General features: G+C 52.9%; 1 protein-coding gene across 2 annotated transcripts; it reads left to right on the forward strand.

Moving 5' to 3' along the window:
• Positions 1 to 22: 22 nt before the first annotated feature.
• CR1 (complement C3b/C4b receptor 1 (Knops blood group)) lies at positions 23 to 22,781 on the forward strand. Of its 2 annotated transcripts, none has more exons than XM_084498112.1 (43): positions 23 to 197; positions 1,274 to 1,456; positions 2,078 to 2,260; positions 2,387 to 2,566; positions 2,693 to 2,878; positions 3,377 to 3,559; positions 3,686 to 3,865; positions 3,992 to 4,174; positions 4,424 to 4,645; positions 4,946 to 5,137; positions 5,386 to 5,485; positions 5,832 to 5,917; positions 6,870 to 7,064; positions 7,370 to 7,552; positions 7,659 to 7,850; positions 8,029 to 8,128; positions 8,299 to 8,384; positions 9,012 to 9,194; positions 9,531 to 9,710; positions 10,231 to 10,413; positions 10,639 to 10,821; positions 11,081 to 11,263; positions 11,742 to 11,933; positions 12,119 to 12,218; positions 12,763 to 12,854; positions 13,045 to 13,239; positions 13,469 to 13,651; positions 13,779 to 13,964; positions 14,305 to 14,496; positions 14,730 to 14,921; positions 15,199 to 15,298; positions 15,850 to 15,935; positions 16,536 to 16,715; positions 17,122 to 17,169; positions 17,333 to 17,515; positions 17,709 to 17,885; positions 18,395 to 18,577; positions 18,925 to 19,107; positions 20,283 to 20,462; positions 21,092 to 21,121; positions 21,272 to 21,347; positions 21,594 to 21,678; positions 22,487 to 22,781. In XM_084498112.1, exons 1-42 carry the CDS (start codon positions 125 to 127, stop codon positions 21,673 to 21,675), a joined length of 6,459 nt encoding a protein of 2,152 aa, XP_084354238.1. In that variant the 5' UTR covers positions 23 to 124; the 3' UTR covers positions 21,676 to 21,678; positions 22,487 to 22,781. The 2 variants fall into 2 exon arrangements, with proteins under 2 accessions (XP_084354238.1, XP_084354239.1); XM_084498113.1 differs by having other exon boundaries at positions 13,782 to 13,964.
• The last annotated feature ends 323 nt before the right edge of the window (positions 22,782 to 23,104 follow it).

Genomic DNA, 23,104 nt, shown 5'->3' on the forward strand with positions numbered 1-23,104 from the left:
CCCACGGGTTCCTGTCCCATGGCCCCGGGAAGCCCCGCAGCTGCGGCTCCTTCCGCAAGCCTGGGGGAACTGGGGTGCCCATATCAGCCCGTGGGCCCCCAGGAGCTGCAGTCGGGACCGGAGCATGGTGCTCACCTTCGCCCTCCGCCTCCTGGGCAGCTCCGCTCTGCTCCTGGCTGCCACGGCTGGGGCTCAAGGTAAGGCAGACTCACGGGGCTGTGCCTCTGTGCCCTTCCTCCTGCCACCCTCCTCTGCCTCCTCGCGTGTCCTGGATGTTCTGTGGGGCAGCATCAAGGCTGCCCCGTGCCCTTCAGCGGCATGGGAAAAAGGAGAGGGGGGAGATGGGGGTGATGGGGCTGCCAGAGGCTGTGGGAAGTCCTCGACAACCCGCCCAGCTTCTTGGAACAAGGGGCTTGATCTGTGTGTTTGAAGTGCCATGGTAAAGCAGGCTATGACTGTCTTATGGAAATTGGGCGAGGAGCCTGTTGTAATAATAGCTCGTGTTTGGGATTTGTCAAGTTGAAACTTGCCATGTCAAATAGGAATGACTTGGGATGGGGCAGGCGAGGAGTGCAATGGCAAACACAGGCTGAGCTGCTCGGTGTGCTGGGTGCCCATGGGGTGTGCGCAGCCTGGCAGGCAGCCCCACGTCCCCTCGGCGGGGACAGCACAGCCAAAACCCACAGAAACTCGGCTCCGTCTCTGCAGTGGGGCTTTGTTTGCCCCTTCCCGTCTTGTAAGTGTAGATGTTGTGACCTGGCTGCCCCGACAAGGCCTGGGAAGGGCTTTGGTGCTGTGTGGGGGTTTCTGCTGATGCCCTTGATCGTGTTTGTTATTCTCGGGCATCCTCAGATAGCAAAGGCTGAACCCTGCCCGTCTTCGCTGGCCAAGGTGGCTCAGTGCCAGGCTTGGAGCCGAGCATCAGCAACTGCAAAGGATTTAAGGAAAAAAGGGAACTTATTGCTAAGTTAACACCTGGCAGTGCGTGGGGTGCAGAGGAGCAGATGGGGCAAGGGGCTGTGGTCCTCTGCTTGGCGATCCAGGGGGAATTTCACCTTCCAAATGCCAAGAGGCATTTCACCTTCTTTCCACGTGCCCCTATCTAGTGCAAATATTTGCTCCGTGATCCAGGCGGCTTCCCTGCTGTTTTGGTTCAAGAAGCTGCGTGGAGAGCAGCGACGCTGCACCCGTTGCAGGGAGGAAAGGCTGAAGGGCTGCAGCTGAACGCCGTGCTCCTTGTCTGAACACCCTGCTCCCTGTCTCCCTTTTCCAGTTATCCGATGCCCGCCCCCATACATCCAGAATGGGAAGAGCAAGTCTGCTGCTCGCTACGTCTACAGGGCTGGGGCCAGCGTGAGCTTCATCTGCAACCCAGGCTACACCTTGCAGGGCTCCCCCACCAGCATCTGCCAAGCTGACTCCAGATGGAGCCCACCTGTGCCAGAGTGCAAAAAGGGCAAGTGTCCCTGTGGGTGTGCGAGTGGGGCGGCCGTGGGAGTCAGGAGGCATCTGTCCTTGCTGCCTTTCCCAAAGCAAGGTGCTTCCAGAGAGAGAGAAGCAGCTCAGGAGGATCTAGGGTGGGAAATGAGGCTGCTGCAGCCTGCCCTGGGCTCGCAGGGGGATGGGAAGAAGCTGAGGATGGGGCTGCGATGCTCTGTGGCCAGTGACTGTAACCCCCAGGCATGCCAACGAGCCGTGGGGAATGGCACCAGCAGCCTCCCCGGGGGATTTCCCTGCTTCTGCTCACAGTCAGATCGGGGATGTTTCCTTCTTCCTCCTGGAACGGGAAGCAATCACAGCTTCCCACTCTTCTGCTGCTTCCGTGTTCACGTTCGTCTTCTACCAAATCTGTGGTGTGCACACGAGTTCCCCTTTCAGGGGTGTCCCTATTGTTAGTAATTCCCTCTGGCCACAATGTGATTGTAGTCTTGGCGCTGCTCTAATTTTGGTTAACTCATACTTTGGCCCAGCAAACAGAGCAGAGACTGAGCAGGATTCGGGATGTTACCCTGGGCAGCTGTCCTAGTGTGCAGAATGGGGAGCAGTGGATTTATGGGGTAATTTCTCCTCCCTGCAGAGGTGACGTGTCCTCAGCCGCCGAACATCGCCAACGGGCTGCACAGCGGCCAGTCCATGGACAGATTTACTCAGGGAGCCATCGTGTACTATGGCTGCAAGGACGGCTTCAAGTTGGTTGGGAACATCTCCATCAACTGCTCGGAGGCCGGGCTGTGGAGCCGGCCCCTGCCACGCTGCCAAGGTGGGTCGGGGCATCCCCACGGCACTGCAGGGCTCACGGCACTGCTGGGAAGGGAAGGAAGGGGGCTGAGCGTGCAGGATGTGGTCCAGGCACTGATGTGTAAAGGCCACGTCCATGTTCCTGCAGCAATCGGCTGTGAGAGACCCGAGGTGCAGAACGGGAGGGTGCGCAAGCACCCGAGCACCTACGAAGCCGGGGAGATCCTGCGCTTCGACTGCGATGCTGGCCATGCCACAGATGGTGCTCAGGAGGCTCGGTGCCAGCCGGGGGGCACTTGGGACCCACCAGTGCTGGCCTGCGAGAGAGGTGAGTGCGGGCAGGGGTGCTGAGATGGTCCCACAGGGGCTTTCACCCATCCCCTCGCCCTGCAGCCGCTCTTTCCCCTGTGCACTGCTCTCCCGCTAACCTGGACTTGCTGTCTCCCCCTTGCAGTCCAACCGTGCCCCACGCCTCCAAAAATCAGCAATGGAGATCACGACGGGCACGGCAGAGCAGAATTTACCATGGGGATGTTCGTGACCTACAGCTGCGATCCCGGCTACTACCTCACTGAGGACATCTCGCACGTATTCTGCAAAGCCTCGGGGAACTGGAGCCAGCCCAGCCCGCGCTGCGAAGGTTCGTCCGTGCGTGGTGTCCTTGTGTGGTACTGGCACGGGGCAGGCCCTGCCCATTGCCCTGAGACCTTCAGTAAGGGACTAAGCTCTCCCTGATTATGTATATATACAGTTTTATAACGTGCAAAGAGCGATCTTATAACCATGAACCCGGAGCTGGGGATTTATGAAGCCCACGGCCGGGCGCAATGCCCACAGCTGGCCCATGGTCAGCGTGCGATGCACACAGAGGGGCTGCAGGGCAGCAGCTCCTGCACAGCCTCAGGCGAGGCTGGATGGGTTTCCTTGAATCAGTCAGCACCCCTTTTAGCCAGAAAAGCCAGAGGAAAGGCAGAGCAGCCACAGAGGGCTGCCAGGAAATGGGCAGTACCTGGGGTACCAGCCCTCTGCCCCCCACCTCCACCTTCCCCACGTTGGGTGTTGTACTGGTTTAAGCTGTGCCAGCTCCCCAGCATCACCTCCTCCAGACCCCTCATGAGCCCTTCTGACCCCCCTGCAGAGGTGACGTGTCCCCGGCCACCGAACATCGCCAACGGGCTGCACAGCGGCCAGTCCATGGACAGGTTTCCCCAGGGCACGACCGTGTACTACGGCTGCAAGGACGGCTTCGCGCTGGTCGGGAACATCTCCATCAACTGCTCGGAGGCCGGGCTGTGGAGCCGGCCCCTGCCACGCTGCCAAGGTGGGTCAGGGCATCCCCATGGCACTGCAGGGCTCACGGCACTGCTGGGAAGGGAAGGAAGGGGGCTGAGCGTGCAGGATGTGGTCCAGGCACTGATGTGTAAAGGCCACGTCCATGTTCCTGCAGCAATCGGCTGCGAGAGACCCGAGGTGCGGAACGGGAAGGTGCACGGGCACGAGAGCACCTACGAAGCTGGGGAGATCCTGCGCTTCGACTGCGATGCTGGCCATGCCACAGAGGGCCCCCAGCGGGCTCAGTGCCAGCCGGGGGGCACCTGGGACCCACCAGTGCTGGCCTGCGAGAGAGGTGAGTGCGGGCAGGGGTGCTGAGATGGTCCCACAGGGGTTTTCACCCATCCCCTTGCCCTGCAGCCACTCGTTGCCCTGTGCACTGCTCTCCTGCTCACCTGAACTTGCTGTCACCCTCTTGCAGTCCGACCGTGCCCCATGCCCCCGAAGATCAGCAACGGACAACACGACGGGCACGGCAAAACCTTTTTTACCACGGGGATGTCTGTGATGTACAGCTGCGATCCCGGCTACTACCTCGTCGGAAATGCTCGGGTGGTCTGCAGAGCCTCGGGGAACTGGAGCCAGCCCATGCCACGCTGTGAAGGTGTGTCCGTGTGGTCACCTCACCACCAAATCCTGAAAGAAAAATAATCCCATGTAAAATGTCACATGGTAGAAATTAACATCAAGCCCTCCTGTCGTGAAGGTGGGGATGGGGAAGTTTATATAGATTTCACGTAGATTTTGCTGTTGCAATATTAGCTGTTTTTTGTTTTGTTTTGTTTTGTTTTGTTTTTTTTTTTCCTTGTTTTTACTCCTTTTGCACATCATTTCTGCGCATCTCCCTTTCCAGCGACAATCTGCATCAAGCCGGATGTGCTGAATGGCCGGGTAGTCGATGGTGAAGGGCTCATCTACGGCCCTGGGCAGACAGTGATGATTCAGTGCCAGGACGGTTACAGCCTGCAAGGTACAGCCACAATCCTCTGCCAGGAGGACGGCAGCTGGGAGCCTCCCGCACCCCTCTGCGACCTGCTCCATCACCAGATGCTGCCCATCAGACCCGAGCGTTCAGGTAAACGCTGACGGGGCCACCAAGGGCTTGCTGCTCCTTCATATCCCTTAACCCCCCTCCAAAAGGTGCCTAAATCCTGTAAGAGAGTAGGAGATTTAAGGTTGTTTTGGGAACAGGAACCTGATCCTCTGGAATCCTTTGGGGAAATATGTTGTTTTTGTTTAATAATGGCTGTGTTAATCAAAATAAACGTTTTTTCAAGGCAAACCAAACCTCTTTGCTCACAACAGTGTTGTTTGTGTGCTTGCACCTGGCACGCCAGCCCTGTTTGACTCTCGTATCTCTTTTCTTTCCCAATAGGTGGTTGTGGTGCTCCTACAAGGTTGCCCTTTGCTGAGCTAAAGGAGGAGCATAGGAATGAGATTGATTTTTCTGTTGGGAAGACTGTGAAATACACTTGTCGGCCTGGATTTGCTAAACACCCAGGACTGTCACCTACTATTACATGCCTTGAGAGCGGAGTGTGGTCAGAAGCACTAGAGTTCTGTAAAAGTGAATAGCTCCTTGATTTGGTGTCTGTTGTTCGAGGAGGATTAGGTGCTAGGTTCTGTCCGTGCTGCACAAACCTTACCGTTATCCTGGTGTTCCAACAATATGTGACTAGTAAAGCCATGTACCTTTATGCTGTTCAAAACCCGTTTTGGGGCTAATTGGAGATGTGGGCAGATTGCTGGGGTTGTAGCTGTATCTGCCGGGCCGTGCTGCAGACAGATCCTACAGCGAGTTTCTGTCTCCCGCAGGGAAGCAGTGCAACCACCCCGGGGAACCCGAGAACGGCAGGATCACCTTCCTGGCAGATCTCTTCTTTGGGTCGACCGTGGTCTACAGCTGTGAAGAGGGGTAAGTGGTGCTAGGTCCTGGTTCTGCTGCTCCTTAAAAAGCCACGGAAAGATGCACGAGGTAAGGCTCCCTTTTCCCCTCCTGTTCATTCATTCCCAAAACGTGGGTTCTGTGCAGAAGCCATCGCGTGGTTCTGTACCTCTGGGAGCACGCGGGGTGTTCCCTTCCTTCTGTGTACACATTTATGCTGGGGAATTGGTACCGGGTGCTGAGCTGGGGGGAAACTTCTCCCAGAGGGTCAGGGCTCTGCGGCCAGCAGGGCTGCCTGCGCTGTCTGCTGGTGAGGAGGAGGTAACAGCTCAAACCGAGGCGACTCGGGATTAATGTGAACTCCTCCTAACCCCAGGCACAGGTTAATCGGACAGTCCAGCAGGCGCTGTGAGATCTCTGGTGGACGTGTCGCGTGGTCCGGCGAGATCCCCACCTGCCAGCGTAAGTAGCTTACAGCCCCGGGGGCTTCACATGGCTCTGGTGAATAGTTCCCAGCACAGGCTGCCAAATCTTCCCAATCAAAGTTTTAACGGGGAATTTCTCTGCGCTGAGGGCATGCAAAATATCAGGAGGTTTTGATGTCATAAGAAAATATTCTGGGAAAAGGTACAAGACCTCAGAGCTTAATGGATTACAGAAAGCAAGGTCTCAGCCGGTGCTTTCTCAGTACTGTTTGTGTGCCCTGGCTCTGACTAACAACACAACCCTGATGTAAGAGGAAAGGAAAATATTATGTTCAGCTCAGGGGGATTAATGTTAGACACAAAGAGACCAAGTCACTGCTGTAAGGAGACGCAGAGGTCTGCGGATCAGCCAGAAATGGGATCCCAACACCCCTCGGGCTCTCTCCCTTTCCCTGCATGCGCAGACAGCTCGTTTGTGCCCAGCGCTGCCGTAGCACACCTCAGCAATTAGAGCTTAGCGTGTCTCTGCTGGTTACGTAGAGGTTGATGACTGTTTCCTGAGGACAGAAAGGAAACATTTACAGGCACCTTCATTTTAAAGCATTTTACAGACTCTCCTGGTGCACATTAACCTAACAGGTGACACGAAAATCACTGCCTGCACGAGCCTTTGCATTGTGTGCAGCTGAAAAAACAGCATTTTACGTGGGCGATACAAAAGAAATTTTTCTCTTTTTATTTCTTAAATGGTAGAAAGCACAAAGCATGTAGATGCTTCCTCTAAAGAGAGGCTTGTCCGACTGGTGTGCTTTCTGTCACAGAAATACTCAGGGACATGGGATCTGGCTGCCTACAAGGTCTTGCTGGGGAGGCCACATCATTGTGGTTACTCCGTCAGCAGGACAAGAGTTTGTGCCCCACAGACTGAGGGCCTTCGGGTACCTCGGTGCTGCAGTTGCGTTCAGCAGGCTCGTTCTGCACCGCTGCAGGTATCCCCTGCGCGCCCCCGCCCAACATTCCCCACGGGAAGCACACGGGGCGGCTGCTGGACGAATTCCACTACGGCACGTCGGTCACCTACAGCTGCGAGCCCGGCTACCCGCTGCGGGGAGAGGCTTCCATCTTCTGCACCACCAGGGACGGGATGAACGGGGAGTGGAGCGGGCCGCCACCGCTGTGCGGAGGTAAGGGTGGGTGGGTGGCTGGGAGAGCTTGCGTGTGAGCCCCTGGCCTCGCTGCTTCATTTTTGGGATCAATGAGGGGACCTCAGGATGACTGTGATTGTGCCTGGGTGCCCGCTGGGGCAGGAGCTGCTGCTCTGGGCATCTCCAGCCTCCCCGTCCAGGTGGATCTCCCCCACAGCTCTTGTAGGGTGGGCAATACAGTGTCTATAGGAAAGTTATCTTCAGGCTAGAGTCTTAAAAGTGATCACAGCTGGAAGCGGCTCGCAGCTGCAGAGCTGTTCTGAGGCCCTGCGCTTCCTTCCCAGAGGCGAGATGTCCCGTCCCACAGATCCGGAATGGGCGAGTAGTGTCAGCTCCCAGCGTCACCTACACGTACAAGGACACCGTCACCTTCGAGTGTGAGCCAGGCTACACCATGCGCGGGCACAGCGTGGTGCAGTGCCAGCTGAACAGCACCTGGGAGCCGCCCGTGCCATCCTGCGAGCAGGGCAAGTGTCCGGGCAGCGCCCTGCGTGCCAGCCCAACCCCACACCCCCAGCCCCGCTTTTCCCCCTGCTTGTCCTTAACCAAGGGGCTGTTTTGTGTCTCCCCCAGCTGGCTGCAGTGCTCCCCCCAGCCTGGTGTTTGCCGAGCTGAAGGAGGCGTTCAGGAACCAGAGCATCTTCCCCGTGGGCAGGGCGGTGGAGTACGTGTGCCGGCCCGGCTACAGCGCGCACCCGGGGATGTCGGCAACCATCGTGTGCCTCGAGAACCAGACCTGGTCTGCGGCGCTGGAGTTCTGTAAAAGTGCGTCCTGCAGTGCCAGGCTTGGCTGGAAAATCACACTTCTTGGGTGTGAAGCCCTCTGGCTTTATGGGTTTAGTTGTTTGGGGCAGCCTGCTGTCTGTGTGAGCATCCCCGGGGGATTTGTGCGCACCACGCCGGTGAGCAGCAGAGCGCTGAGGGTGGTGGTGTTCCCTTCCAGGGATGCAGTGTGAGAACCCCGAGGATCCGGAGAATGGCAGAGCCGTTGTCCTGACCGACCTCCTCCTTGGGTCCAAAGTGAATTACACATGTGAAAAAGGGTGAGCCTTGCGACTGGCCAAGCAAGAGGAAAGCAGGTTTTAAGTGGCAAAATGGCTTTACGTGAAGGAACCTGGTTCCAAAGTCAGATGTCTTGGCTGCCACTTACAAGGGCTGTAAAGGAATCTGAAGGTTCTTCCTATAAATAAATAATATTTCTGTGTGACCGCAGGTACAAGCTGTTGGGGCATTCTCAGAGGACGTGTGAAATCTCTGGCACCCGTGTCTCCTGGAGCGGAGCTGCTCCCGTCTGCCAGCGTAAGTAGGCCACCAGAGAAGGTCCTGGGGGGCGGCTTGCCCTGGTGCTGGCAACAGAAAGGGGTGAAATCGTTTAAGGCACAGATTTTATTGCAAAAGATTTCATTCCTCTTTTCTTTGCATTTTGGATATTTATTGAAAATGTTTCCAAAGGTCTTTTATCTTGGCCCAACCTGGAAAAAATGTTGATATTTTAAACTCCCGGTTCCTGTAGCCTGCGTTTCTCACTGGTCACATGTAGGAACGTGTGGTCAGGCTCTGTCTGCATGTGTCAGCAGTGCTTATGGAAAGGGAGGTAAGATCAGTCCCACCACCTCCAGCCATGGGCAGCGAGGAAGTGACTCACAGGAGGGCACAGGTTCCTTTCCCGGAGGACCTTATGTCTCAGGCCAATTCGGGTCACTTTATCGTGTGAGCTGGGCCACGCGCTGGCCGGAGCCGCCTCCATCTTCTGCACCACGGCAGACGGGGAGCACGGGGAGTGGAGCAGGGAGTGGAGATAGGAAGGGAGCTGACATGGCAGGGATTTATTAACGGGGCCAACAGGAGTCCGTCGTCTCCCTCCTTTGGTTTCCAAAGGTTGGCTTGTTCTGGTTTCCTTATTTCTCACCTCTCTCCCCTCCGCAGAGGTGAGGTGTCCTCACCCTCCAGGCATCGCCAACGGGCAGCACAGCGGCCAGCCCTCAGACACCTTCCTGGCAGGCTCGGTGGTTCAGTACAGATGCAAGGACGGATACTCCCTCGTCGAGAACGCAGCCCTCAACTGCACCGCTGAGGGAACCTGGAGCCGGCCTGTGCCACGCTGTGAAGGTGGGGTTGGGTTTGGGTTTGGGTTGTGTCGGCTGCCTTTTCCTGGGTCCTCACTCCCTTCTTGCCTTGGTTCGGTCACTGCAGACCAAATCCCCAGTGAAAGTCACGCAGGCAGAACAAGCTCCACGTGCCTCCCAGATTTCCCTTTCTCCCCCCCGCCAGTAAGGAGAGACCCACCAGCACAGCTGGATAATGATGTTTCTGGCTTTTTTTTTTTTTCATGCAAGAATAAGAATCAATAATTTTGGCACGCCCAGTGATGCCAAGGTTTGGCAGCAGGCACTGCCCCGGGTGGGTTTCATGTCCCAAGCAGCACATTGTGCTCCTGTCTTCCAGCAATCGGCTGCAAAAGACCAGAAATTGAGCACGGGAGAACAACCGGGCTGGAGGCCGTGTACAAGCTTGAGGCCATCGCTGTCTTCAAATGCGATTTTGGTTATGCCCTGAAGGGCTCTCAGGAGTCTCAGTGCCAGTTTGGGGGCACGTGGCACCCGCCTGTCCCCACCTGTGAAAAGAGTAAGTGTAAGCAGGGTGGGGGGGATTTCTTCTGAAGCCACCCTGGCAGGGTGCAACTGCCTCACATTGGAGGTAAAGGGATCCTAAAAGCCCCTCTCCAGGACTGGAAAGGAAATGCATGCAAATATCCATCCTCCCACCTTCATAATCCCATGCAGATCGTCGTTAGGTAGGGCTTTTGCCTCCTTAAACGAATCCAGAAAGGGAGAGCCAGGCTGCTGTATCAGCTTGTTCACAACCATGGGAGGGCCAGAGCCAGCTGCTAGTGCCAAATGTTAGTGCCACGTAACTGCTGCAAATGCCTAAATATGAGAAATGGCCACTCTTCATGTCAATAAGCTAGAAAAAAAAAATGAATGCAGGAAGATAGGTGTGGGCTGAAACACATTCCAGCACTGACATCCCTAGCTACTCGGGAAAAGGTAATGGGAAACAAGTTAAGATGCTATCTTATCCCACAGGGGGTGGCTGTGGAACCTGCTTTTCACTAGGTTTGATGATTTTTTTCCCCTCATTGTAGTGCTGCAGTGTCCTTCCCCTCCGACCATCAAAAACGGCCAGCACAGCAGCAAGGACGTGGCAGTGTTCATCCCCGGGATGTCGGTGAAGTACGAGTGTGACCCCGGCTATGTCCTCACGGGGAAAACCACCGTTTCCTGTTTGCCATCTGGAACCTGGAGCATCCCTTACCCCCGCTGCGAAGGTGAGCTGTGAATGCCATCAGGGTGTCCCAAAAAGGCAGCAGAGAGGCTGCAGGCAGGGGCTGCACTCACCGGGGAGCGAACAGGCAGGGATTTGAAGGCTCCGAGCCCACGCGCTCCTCCTTGCATGGCTTCTCCCTGAATTTCAACCTCATAAAAACAACGGGGGAAGCCCTGGCTCTGGCAGCTGCTCCCCCAGCCCACACTTTGCTGCTCTCCGCTTCCAGTTGTCACCTGCATGAGCCCCAGCATCCAGGATGGAGAAGTGGCTGAAGGGCAGCAAGCCAAGTACCTCCCTGGGGCTACTGTCACCTTCCGCTGCCACCCGGGCTACACGATGCAGGGCAGCCAGGAGGCCAGGTGCCATCCCGACGGCCGCTGGGTCCCCGCTGTCCCCAGCTGCAAGCCAGGTGAGCACGGGCATGGCTGCTCCTGGCACCGTGGGGACCCAGGGGCTGGGCACCCCCCAGCTGTGAGCATCCGAGGGGTCAGGGCACTGCCGTGGGGGGCAGAGGGGCACCCAGGGATCAGAAGGGGCAGCCTTGGGGCCGTGCTGCAGGGCTGGTGCTTTCTCCCTCGCTCACATCGCCCCAGATGTGGAGGTGTTTTGTTGTCTTCCACGTGCTGCTCCGCTGGGCAAAACCCCTCCAACCCCATTCTCTCCTCCAGCGCTGCCTTGCCCGCCGCCGCCCGTCATCGCCCACGCCACGCACAGCGCGGAGCTCGGGGCCAACTTCACCAGCGGCATGGCCGTGAACTACAGCTGCCAGCCCGGCTTCTCCCTGCTCGGGGCCTCCTCCATCTGGTGCACGGCCGCGGGGAACTGGAGCCGCCCGTACCCACGCTGCGCAGGTGAGGGGCCACCGTGGATGCTGCTGGGGCCAGCGAGCTGCCCCACGGAGAGTTTTGGGGGGGACTGCACACCCAGAGACCCCCACGGGTCTAGGTTTGCTGCTGGCACACACCAGGTGCTGGCGTTGGTGGCTTAGGGAATAAGCTGGTGGCATTGCCAGAGCCTGTGTGTTCCCACCGGGAGATGGTCTCGGTGCTCTCACATCTGAGACAGCAGATTCCTGTGCTCCAAGGCCCACAAATGATCCCTCAGCATTTTGGGGATGTGTGGAGCTTGAAAACACCAAACTGGCTAAACTGAGGGTTTTTATAAATTGGGTGCATGTGTCCTTGCATGCTAAGTGTTACTGATGTAGGTAAATGTCAGAATACAAGCAAGGTGAATACAGCAGCAGTGCCTACCGATGCTCTTGTTTCTCTTTAGCCATATTTCACAGCCAGCACCGATTTCTCTCATGTCCCTTTTGTTTCTTGGCAGCTGGATGTGGGACACCACCACCATTATTGTTTGCTGAGCTAAACAAGGAGTATAAGAACTGGACCGAGTTTCCCGTTGGGTCGACAGTGAAGTACAGCTGCCGGCCAGGATACGCTAAACACCCACAGATAACCCCCGCTGTTACGTGCCTTGAGAATCAGACATGGTCAGAGGTCAAGAAGTTTTGCAAACGTATGTTGGGTGGACGCTTCTGTTCTGTTTAAATAGTGGTGTGGCAGCTGAAGCCTTGTAGCTCGGTGGAGGTTTTTCCCTTTCAGTTCCCTCCCCTAGGAACTTGGTCAGGCTCCTAGGATTTGTGCCACTTCTCCTACTGCACTGAGTTAGAGAAGCCTAAAACCAGATCTTGTTCTGTTCAGGGAGGAGGTGCAGTCATCCAGGAGAACCAGAAAACGGCAGAGTTATCGTTACAACAGACCTCTTCTTCGGGTCAACAGTGAATTACACGTGTGATAAAGGGTGAGTCCCAGCCACACTCCTCTGCCTATCTGCAGCTGAATCAGCTGCACTTCTGCTCTCTGCAGCTCACAGGCAGAGTGCGTGTTCCCTGGAGAGCAGAGCACCAGCGGCACCTGCACTGATGCTGGGGAGGAACCCAAATCCCCCGCTGCAGGTGCTGAGCAAAACCTGAAATGGTCCCCGTGGCCAGGGTGCACCTCGCAGCCCTTCAGGTGCTGTAAAGCAGTTCTGGGCCGAAGCAATTCTGGTCTTCACCATGGTCTGTTTCTAGTCTAACTGCTAGTCCAATTGGCAGCAGAAATGTGGAGAAGGGGATTTATTAATAAATTTAAGTGTCAGTTAGAGGGCACAACCACCTGAGTGCGCGAGGGGAAAAGGGACCTTCGTTTTGAAGGCTTTGGCTGACAACAGACTCCATCAAAGAGGGCATTTCTAGCCGTAAAGCGGCAGTATGCGATGGCAGATGAGGCTGTGCTTGGTGGCTGTGAGCTGCCACCTCCAGAGACAGTCCCGTAGTAACAGCAGCACCTTGGTGTAACCCCAGGCACCGGCTGGTCGGAGCCTCCCAGCGGCACTGCGTCATTTTGGACTCAGGGACACGCGTGGGCTGGACCGGAGACGTTCCCGTCTGCCAGAGTAAGTGCACTGAGCAGAGCAGAGGCTGGTGATGAACCAAACACAGCACAAAGAGATTCGCACGGGTGCTCTCCTTGGGAAGGATCTCCCAAGGCAACGACAGACAGCGTGATGCTGGGATGGGTTCACCCTCGCCCGCTCCATCCCGGCAGCGTGCGTCCTGCTCACACCCGCCTTGTGCGTGCTGCAGGTATCGTCTGCGAGCCGCCCCCGGACATCCCCCGCGGGACACACAGCGGGCACTCGCTGGACACCTTCCCCTATGCGGCCGTGGTCACCTACACGTGCGAGCCGGGCCACACGCTGGCCGGAGCCGCCTCCATCTTCTGCACCACGGTGGACGGGGAGCACGGCGAGTGGAGCGGGCCGCCGCCGCGCTGCGGAGGTAGGGCGTGTGGGGCACGGGGACAGCACTCACAGGGGACAAGCGTCCCCTCCTCTGTGCTCCCAGATGAGCTGAGCCCCCCGGATGGGCTGCGGCAATGAGGGCAGCCAAGGGACACCCGGCCCAGGCTGACGGCTCGGCTCTGATGTTTCTCCGCACCGAGTCCTTTCATTTTTCCCTTTTCCTTCTCTTTCTCGGCACTGATCTATGGCTTTACCCTCTCCCACAGAGTCGCAGTGCCCTCCCCCTCCAGCCATTGCCAACGGAAGGCACAGTGGCCAAGGCCTGGCAGTTTTCAGCAGCGACATGTCCGTGAGCTACACCTGTGATCCCGGCTTTGTTCTGGTTGGAGAGGCGCACCTGAACTGTACCTCTGCCGGAGCTTGGAGTGCCCCTGCCCCGCGGTGTCAAGGTGCTTTTTTCACCTCTGGACCTGGCGGTGATATAAAGGGATTGGGGGAGAACTTAATCAAACTTACAGGCTCTATTCTCTAGTAATAAAAAGGAAACTAAACAGAAAAATCAAAATTCTTTCCCAGCAGGGCAGCTGTGTCCTCCCCCACCAGTGATTGACCATGGCCAGCACGACGGCAAGGCCATGGATGTGTTCAGCCCTGGGAAGTCCGTCAATTACAGCTGTGACCCCGGCTATTCTCTTGTTGGGAAATCCAGCCTGCACTGTACAGACAACGCGAGCTGGAGCACCCCGCACCCCCGGTGTGAAGGTGAGCTGCCAGATGTGGTGGGCAATGAGAGGGCAGAGACCATCGCGGGGGCTCGACAAGAAGCACCCCATGCAGAGGGGCTCCCGGCAGCAGCTGCAGCAACATTTCTTGGGCATGGGGGAGCAAATGGGCAGGGATTTAAAGGCTCCAAATCCAGGCACTGCCTGCATGTCTGCTCCTGGAGTCAGCAAATTGCCACCTGCAGAGTCGGGGGACTGCAAATCCAGCGTCCCCCATGCATCCAAGCTTGCTTCCAACACGTGCTGCATGCTCTGCTCGCTTTGGTGGCATTGTGCGTGTAATCCTTGCTTCACATCACCCCATTCGTACTCTTTTTCAGTCTCTTCAGTCCTGCAATGCCCTTCACCTCCAAGCATTGAAGGAGGCAGTCACAACAGCCAGGAGGTGGAAGTTTTCATTCCCGGGATGGTCGTAAACTACAGCTGTGACCCTGGCTTCAGCCTCCTGGGGGAGGCATCGATTTACTGCACCGAGTCTGGAAACTGGAGCCTGCCTCCTCCTCAGTGTGCAGGTACGCGGGGTGGGCAGCTAAGGGCTGGGGTAAGGGTTGGCAACCTCTGCCATCAGCCCGTGGGACTGACCCTTTCCCTCAATCCTCCCAAAACGCTGAATCGCCTAGTCCTTCCCTTCTGCTGTCAGTTTTGCTTGCAAACTTTCATCTGTGCATACTCGATGCAAATTCTAACACAACCTGACGGAGCTGAAGGACATGTCCCAGTTTCCCTGTGCTCTCTCCCCCCACAGGTGGCTGCGGCGCACCTCCAAGACTCAGCTTTGCTGAGCTAACTGAGGAGCACAGAAACCAGACGGCATTTCCCGTGGGGAGGACGGTGCGATACGCCTGCCGGCCGGGATACTCGCGGCACCCCACAGTGCCCCCAGCTCTGACGTGCCTCAGCAACCACACGTGGTCTGAAGCGCGGGCGTTCTGCAAAAGTGAATAGCTCAATCCGTTTGGTGGTGGTCTCTGAAAACTGTCGCAATTGCGACAAATTTCTGGGTCTCTAAAAGCAATCTTTACCAAAAAAAAAAAAAAAAAATCATACATGGCTTCACTAGTCACATAGTTTGGGCAGCTGTTGTTTTGGTTTGGTTTTTATACGAATGCCTTCTTTACTGGTGTCTGAATGTGGACAGATCCTTAAGATATTTTCTCATAGCGCATTACCAGACCGCAAGAGAGGAGTTTAAACTTGGCCTTGTTCTTTCCCAGGGAAACAATGCCATTATCCAGAAGCACCAAAGAATGGCAGAGTTGTTGTTCTGACAGATCTCCTCTTTGGGTCCATTGTGAACCACACGTGTGAAGAAGGGTGAGTCCCGCGCTGCCTTTGCTGACTCCATTTACTGAGCTCGGTGTTGGGTGACTTACAGCAAAGGGGCACAGCACACTCCTCGGCTCCTGCCATTCTCCACAGCAAGCCAGGATCTGCATTTTGGGTCCAGTTATGCCACTGGTGCCTGCTCAGGAAAGGGAGAAGCATCTCCTATTTTTCCCTGCCTGTGCTCAACCCGCTGCTTTGCAGACTTCATTTTCAGGCTGTCTTCTCAGACAGCCACCCAGCAGGAGCCGAGGGTGCAGGCAAGCACATGGTGCAAGGAGGCTCGGGAATCCCTTGGGTCCGAGCCCTGGTTTGGCACCTGAACAAACCAATCCAGAGTCCCTTGGGATCACCGCTGTTCCTCTTGGGTCCAGGAAGAAGGAGCTTGGCGTCCTTCATTCCCATGTGCCAAACCAAGAGGGACACCTCGGTGACCACAGGAGGCTGCAGAAGGAAGCTCTGGGGGCAGCGTGACGGAGGGAGTGCAAAATCCAGGCTGTGTGCCCCGGTGCCAGCTGGTGTTTCCTTCTGTGTGACTCCAGGCACCGACTGGTCGGGCTGTCTCTGAGGCGATGTGAGCTTTTTGGAGCAGACGTTGCATGGAGTGGAGATCTTCCCATTTGTCAGAGTAAGTGGGTCATGACCAGATCTGGTCCTTAGAACCAAAAGTGCCATTTCCTTAACATAAGTAGAGCCTTGAGGAATAAGCCTTCTTAAGTGTAATATTCCTCTAGGATTGTTTTGCTTGCATATTTGTTTGGTTTCTTCTGAAAATCTTCCAGATGCTAGCTTGTGATCTTGCAGAGTTATGCAGAATGAAGAGTTGTCAGATGCCTCTAGGGACGTGTCCCCTTTGTTTCACAAACACAATAAAAGGAGGAGGAAACGTGTCTTGCAGGAGAAGAGTAGTAAAACTAAACTGGGACCTTCTGTGTCCTGCACTGCTGTCCAAGCCACACGACTGTCTCGCAGGGGGTGGTCGGTGCAGTGTGGATGTGGTCCTCCCTTTGGGTGGAGTTGCTTTGGAAAGCAGGAGCTTGGTGTAGTAAAACAGCCATGAGAACGCCCGACAGTGCTTATGGATTCCTACACCATTCAGTGTATTTACTGAATGTGTTTGCATTATTCTGCTTGCAGGCACAAAACTGTGTTTAAATATGCAATAAGGTGGTCATTAGCTAACACCTGCACACGGCTTCCTCTCTGAGATGAGGAATTTCTCTTTCAGAGGTGGTGTGTCCAGCCCCACAGATCCAGAACGGGAAGATATCTGGTATTAAACATCGCTACAGGTACAAGGACACCGTTAACTTTACCTGCCATGAAGGTTTCACCCTGCGAGGCCACAGCATGGCCCAGTGCTCAGCCAACAGGAGGTGGCACCCCCCTGTGCCCGTCTGTGAGCAGGGTGAGCATCACGCTGACCCGCTGACATCGCGCATCCTCCCTGATTGCTGCTGAAGCCAATTTTGCTTTTACATTTCCTGTTTGCTCTGAGTGCTCTAAGGAAAAAGCAGCTATGGTTCCTTTCACTTGTGACTCTCTTCTGACACAGGAGATGTGCCAGGTTGAAGGCTGTGCTCTGTGTTTTTTTCCTCTTTGCTCCCCCTGCTTGTTGTAGCCCATAATCCATGTTGTCATTCTTCCTTTTCTGAAAGTCAGGAACTTGGTAGCTACATGGCAGGACATTGCCTATCAGAGGGGAGTGATTTTTGCTGGAAGTATAAAGGAAAGATGATAGAAAATGAAGGTGCATTTGTGCATTGCATGTGTTCAACCAAATGTGTGTTTTCAACTCCTAATGCTGCATCTAGATGGGGTGGCAGAACGCTATCATCATCCTGATACCACGGTGAGCCCAGGTAGGTCTATGATGCAAGGCAAAATTTACTAAATGCTAACTGTTCTTCCCCCCATCCTGCTTTTTGAGGGGAAGAGGAGTAATTGCACTGTTTTAGTCTTTCGTTATCACTTTTTTCATGGTTTAACTTCACCTTTTCACCTTCCTCCTCTCTCCCCTGTCAGCGGTGATGTGTCTGCCTCCTCCGGGCATTGCTAACGGGGAGCACAGCAGCCCTTCCTCGGACATGTTTGGTGTGGGAGCACTCGTGCACTACCGCTGCAAAACTGGTTTTGTCCTTATTGGCAACGAGTCTGTCCGCTGCATGCCCAACGGAGCCTGGAGCCGTCCCCTTCCTCGCTGCGAAGGTGTGTTCGTGCGCTTGTCACTGGTTCTCCTCGCCTTGCTAAATATGCTAAGCATGTAGTGACATTTGGGTAAGGACTTGATGTGATTCAGCAAATTCTAAAGAAAGAATGAGGTCCCTGTGGCCAAATGCCCATCCCTATCCCACGCGAGCTTCACAGCCTAAAGGCTTCTTTCTGCCCTCCCTGTCCGCAGCTGGCTGCGTGAGACCGGGAGTCGGGAACGGAGAGGCGATCGGATTGGAGTCTCTCTACAGGCCTGGAGACATCATCACGATTGAGTGCAATGCTGTCAATGTCCCCAGAGGCCTCCACAAGTCCCAGTGCCAGCCTGGGGGCACGTGGGATCCTCCACTGCCTGCCTGTAGCAGAGGTAAGCGCCTGTGCTCAGACGCCTCTCCTTGCTGACCCTGCCACTCTTCGTAGCATGTAGCAGGATATTTAGGGGCTGAGAGGAGTCCTGGCATCTAGTGTTTAGCTCTGAAGATCCTAATTTTTCCCATTCTTATCGCTGGTGTCTCAGTTTCTCAGGACAAACTCCTTAAAAGCGAGCTCAGGCCAGCTGTGCCAGACGTAAGGGACCCGTGCGGATGTTGCAGTAAGGTGCTCTTACAAGCGGGCAGCTCCTATTATACACACAAACCTATCTGATGCCTCAGGGAAGATGCTGCTGGGCAGTGTTCCCCTGCGTAAGAAGAAACTCATGTGACACCACACTTTGTAGATGTTTTGGGGTGAAGTGAGCACATGGGGCTGGGCAGGGCTGGCTCCGTGCGTTGGTGCCAGTGGTGTGGTGATGGGCGTGCAGCCACACACGGGTGCTTGGAGCCTCTCCTCCTCCCTGTACGAGTTGTGTTTTAATCTGGGCTTCCCTCTCTTTAGTGAAGCGCTGTTCCAAGCCTCCAGCTATCCCCCACGGGTGGCACAGTGGCCTGGCAAAAGCGGTTTTTGCTCCTGGAACATCTGTGAGCTACAGCTGTGAGCCCGGCTTCGCCCTCACTGGGATGGCATCCATTCATTGTACTGAGTCTGGAGCCTGGAGCCATCCTTCTCCAGTCTGTCAAGGTGTGTGTTTGTTGCAGAGAGCTAAGAAGAAAGGACATTTAACACTTGGTGTGCCTTAGGGAAAGGTCTAAAGATCAAAAAAAAAAAAAAAAGTTCTAAAAAAAATACTAAATAAAGACTAAATCTGAGTCCTTTACTACTGAATGGGTAATAAGATCAAGATAGTTTACACGCATTTCCAAAACCTGGTGGAGTTATAGGATTACAAAATCAGTTGCTGAGGCTAGGTAAAAAAAAATTAAAAGGAAACAAACAAGGCTATAAAGGTACAGGGCCTTAGCTGTTCTCTGGAAGTCCACAAGGATTCCCATTTCAACACTATCATTTGTCTCTCCCTGACTTTCCAGCTGTGAAGTGTCCTCTTCCTCCAAATATCACCAACGGGAAGCTTGAAAGCAACATTTCCGACACTTTCCCCTACGGAGCATCTGTATCCTACAGCTGTAATGCCGGCTATTCGCTCGCTGGGAACGCTTTCATCAACTGCACGGCACTAGGGACCTGGAGCCAGCCTCCCCCTCGGTGTGAAGGTGTGTGTGAGCTTCGTCTGCTCGTGTTGCTTGGATGTTCTGGTGGGAGACATCCCCAGAACTGGGCTGAGGAGCCATGTAGCCATGCTGACACACACGTTTTACTTTGGGAGATGAAAGCTTCAGAGATACACGGGCCAAAATCAAAGTGGTAAAACGTTCTGCAGCTGCTAACACCGAATTCCACCCCCTTATTTCACTTGGGAACCACTTCCACGTCAGAGCTAGTGATGTTAATTATCGATTTGCCCACTTTTGGGATCACTGGGAAGAATATGATATTGTTATAGAGAAGTAGGATGGGAACCAGCTTGTGTTAATAGCCAGAAGGATACGAGTGCAGTAGGGGCAATTCTGGGAGGCAGTGTTAATTCTCACATGTTCTGCATCTCTGCCCTTGTTGCTGTGAGTGAGCTATTTATTAACTTTCCCCCTTTAAGAGCTTTTTTCTCTTTGACAAGCAGAAATTTCCTTCCTCCCCTTCCCTTTCTGTGTCTCTCACTCCCTGTTATCACTAGAAGGAACAGAAGGAAGTGATTATGTCAGATGAATTTTCCCTGATGGACTACCTGTAAATTACATGTGAGCCTTTCTGTTCCTTTTCTGGAACATGCCCCTGTTCCTGTGACTTGGCACTTCTGTGCAGCACACAGTGAAGGTCGGCCATCAGGCAGACCTTGACTATCAGCTATTTCATGAATGTAACAAGATTCCTAGTGTGGGTGTCCCTGCACGGAAAAATGGGCATTCACTGGAATAAATTCACAGGGCACTTCCTCAGTGGAGTTGCACCACAACAGTGACTCAATTGAAACGCACTTGGGTAACAAAAGGAGGAAACAAACCAAATGCTTATGTAAATAAGTCAGTAGCTATTTAGAGAAAGCAGGCTCACGGAAAAAATTCTCCCTGTCATTTGACATTCTCATGGTTTTGAATTGTCCTTAGTAAGTATTACGCATGGTGAAAAATTTTACGAATGGTAAAAATAAGAAAGGCATAAAACAGAGGTCAAAATTTACATGTTGATGTTACCCCTCTGGTCTCGGCTCTTCCTTAGGAGTAGGAGTTATTCAGAAAGAATTCAAGAACAATGCCTTAAATAACTCCGTTGTACTTATAATATTTCCTGTTCCTTCTCATTTAATTCCCTTTTTTGTTATTTCTAATTTCAGAGATCAGATGTGTATTCCCAGAAGTTCAAGGTGTTAAGAAAGCCACAAGTGGCAACACTTACCGATTTGGGACTAACATTACTCTTGAATGTGATGATGGTTACATGTTGGAAGGCATCAGTCAGATTCAGTGCCAAGAGGACTTTAGCTGGGACCCTCCTGTGCCAGCCTGTAAACTAAGTAAGTGATACGTAAATGAAGCAGAGAATAAAAAGAAAAATGCAAGTGCATTTATGCAGCCTCTGTTCTGTTCTTAAAAGCTTGCAATACTTGGCTACTAGTCAGGCAGACTGGACAAGGTCTAGATCAATTCATTTTTTGCAGTGTGTTCATGAACCCTTCAGGTGAGAATAGAAGGAAATTCCATGAGCTTTAGATCCCCCCTAACAACAGAAAGATGATTTCTAACAACGGTGTCATTCTTCTACCCTAACTGTCTGTGCGACCTGCTCCCAGGGCCTCTTAGGTCTGTTTAAAGCCGATTTGACCAGGGAAATAGAAAACCGTAAGTAGCCATTTGTAGCAGGGCAGTTTCAAAACTCTGTTCCTCCGTCTTTCTGCACTCCTCTTTTCTGGGTAAGATTGTTATTACCATCAATCTCCCTTTTAAAAATGCAAATGTCCTTCTGTATGAAAAAAGTATATAAATGTATGTGTTGTTTTTTTTTTTTTAAGAAATTCTGTATTGTAGGCCTTGGCAGCAAAAGTCATACATGTATTAATGAAGTGGTTAGCTACAGTTGAGAAACATTGCCTTTTATTTTTATTTTAGAATAGTTTACTGACTTTTGTTTCTCTCTTCCCTTCAGCTTCACGCAAGTCTGGTTCAGTAGGCCTAGGTAAGCAGCTCAGAAACATTTTTGTGGCCAGATCTTTAGCCTCAGGGTCACTATTTTCCTCTATGTACTTGAAGATATGCCTTGTTATGTCTGTTGTGCTGATATGTTTTAAAACATACAGTGAAAATAATACGTGCTCTTCCCTCTCAGGAGTCGCAGCTGCAGCAGTCCTGCTTCTCCTGGGTGCAGGCATTATCTGGAAAATTATTTCTAAGCAGAAGCAAGGGTAAGGCAGTCTGCTGGATCTTTCTTGCCCAGGTGTGACTCCTATGCAGTAAAAATGCTTAAATTTTGTGCCAGAGTGTGACTGGATCTTTTAATTTTGTGTCTTGAGCTCAGAGTTGCAAACTGTTCAATGCACACCAACCTGGAATCATGTGGTTGTTTCACTTCCAAAACTCTTCCTTAGGGGAAACCTGAGTGGTCTTTACAAACTGACTGAGTTTACTGTGTCCTGTTCTTTTTCATGTAGCTTTTATCATACATATGAAAACTACAACTACAAAACCGCTCTGGACCAGATAACTGAAAAGAAATGCTCATGTCTCGCATAGCAGGTATGGATTTTTATTAATTATATAAAATATCAGTTACAGTTGCAAATTTAAGTTGTCCCAGAATAATAATTCAAGTAGAAAATTCTCTTCCCTCAGACTTCTGGTAAGATGCTTTCCTTTGCCGAATATATAAAAGAGACAGTGTTTTAAACATGCTGTTTCTTTAAACGTGCTATTCTTGCTAACACCATGTAAAACTTATCTTAAATTTCACATATTTCCCTTGAAATCTGGAGAACTAAATCCAGATAATGTTCCAGACACTGTCCTTGATGTGTGCATTTCCTTTCCGTAATCCAAATAAATGGCGTTCATTGGTCAGGCTTTCAAGCTATGCCTTATGTCTTGCAGAAACTTGCTTTTCTTTGTAAGAATTATAGGAAAGTTTGCTCTCCAAACAACTGCTATAACAGCACTAGAGTAAGGAAAGGACTCTGAACTGGGCCTTTTTTCTTTTTTGTTTATTTATTTTGGCTTGTTTTTGCATTTACTGCGATGCCAGTTTTATTTACAGGTGAGTCTATTTTCCATGCTGAATCTATTGCAGATAATAATTAATATTCACTCTTAGTAGCAATCCGAATGCAATCATTTTGACTACAAAATGGCATCTGTAAATTTAGGTGCCTTTTTTTTTTTTTTCTTCTCCTTTTGTGAAGGCTGGTTTGCGATGATTTCCTCTTTCAAACAAAGCATTACCCAGAAGGGTATGCCCTCCTCCTTTCCTGAGTGATGACATAATCTCTAGACATTAGTATAAAGCCAGGGAAAATCTAATTTTAACACCATTATGTTGTCTTCTTCCTAGACTGGCGACCTGTGCTGCCTCTAGTAAGGCACGGGAGACATTCTTCCTCAAGCAGCAGCGGGTTGCACGGAAGCACTGCTCGTGTCGAGACTGAAATTGTGTGGAAAAAGGCACTTTACTGCAGAACCAACGCTCACGCTGCTCCTGCTCCCATTAACCACCCCAAGGGCCTAACGAAGCTCAAGCTGCGCACAGTACAGAAGCTCATTAGAGGGACTTCTCTCCCACACGGCACCTCACAAAGATTATTTCCTTCTCTATTCGCAAACCCTGAGCTAAGCAGGCTCCACAGAGGCGTTCCTGCAGCATGCGGTCAGGATGTGTTGGCCCGCAGATCTCCTTTGTTAGCGGTAGCCGTGCCCATGCCTGCAGCATGGTTTGCTCTATAATTTACACCAGGAACGCTCACGCGTGGCGTTCCTCTACAAACGCTTAACCTAATAAAAAAAACGTGAACAAAAGACAAATGCTTTAGGTTTTGTCCCTCCTTTCGCCCCCCATTTCAACAGATCTCGGCTTATTAGTGTTCCCTTCTCTTAGACAAGCCCTACCCGCGGTTTATTTTTAACGAAAAAAAAAAAAAATCCGCACACGGAAGCGTTTATTTTCACTTTGTTA

This window comes from Aythya ferina, assembly GCF_964211825.1.
Source record: "Aythya ferina genome assembly, chromosome: 25".
NCBI lineage: Eukaryota > Metazoa > Chordata > Aves > Anseriformes > Anatidae > Aythya > Aythya ferina.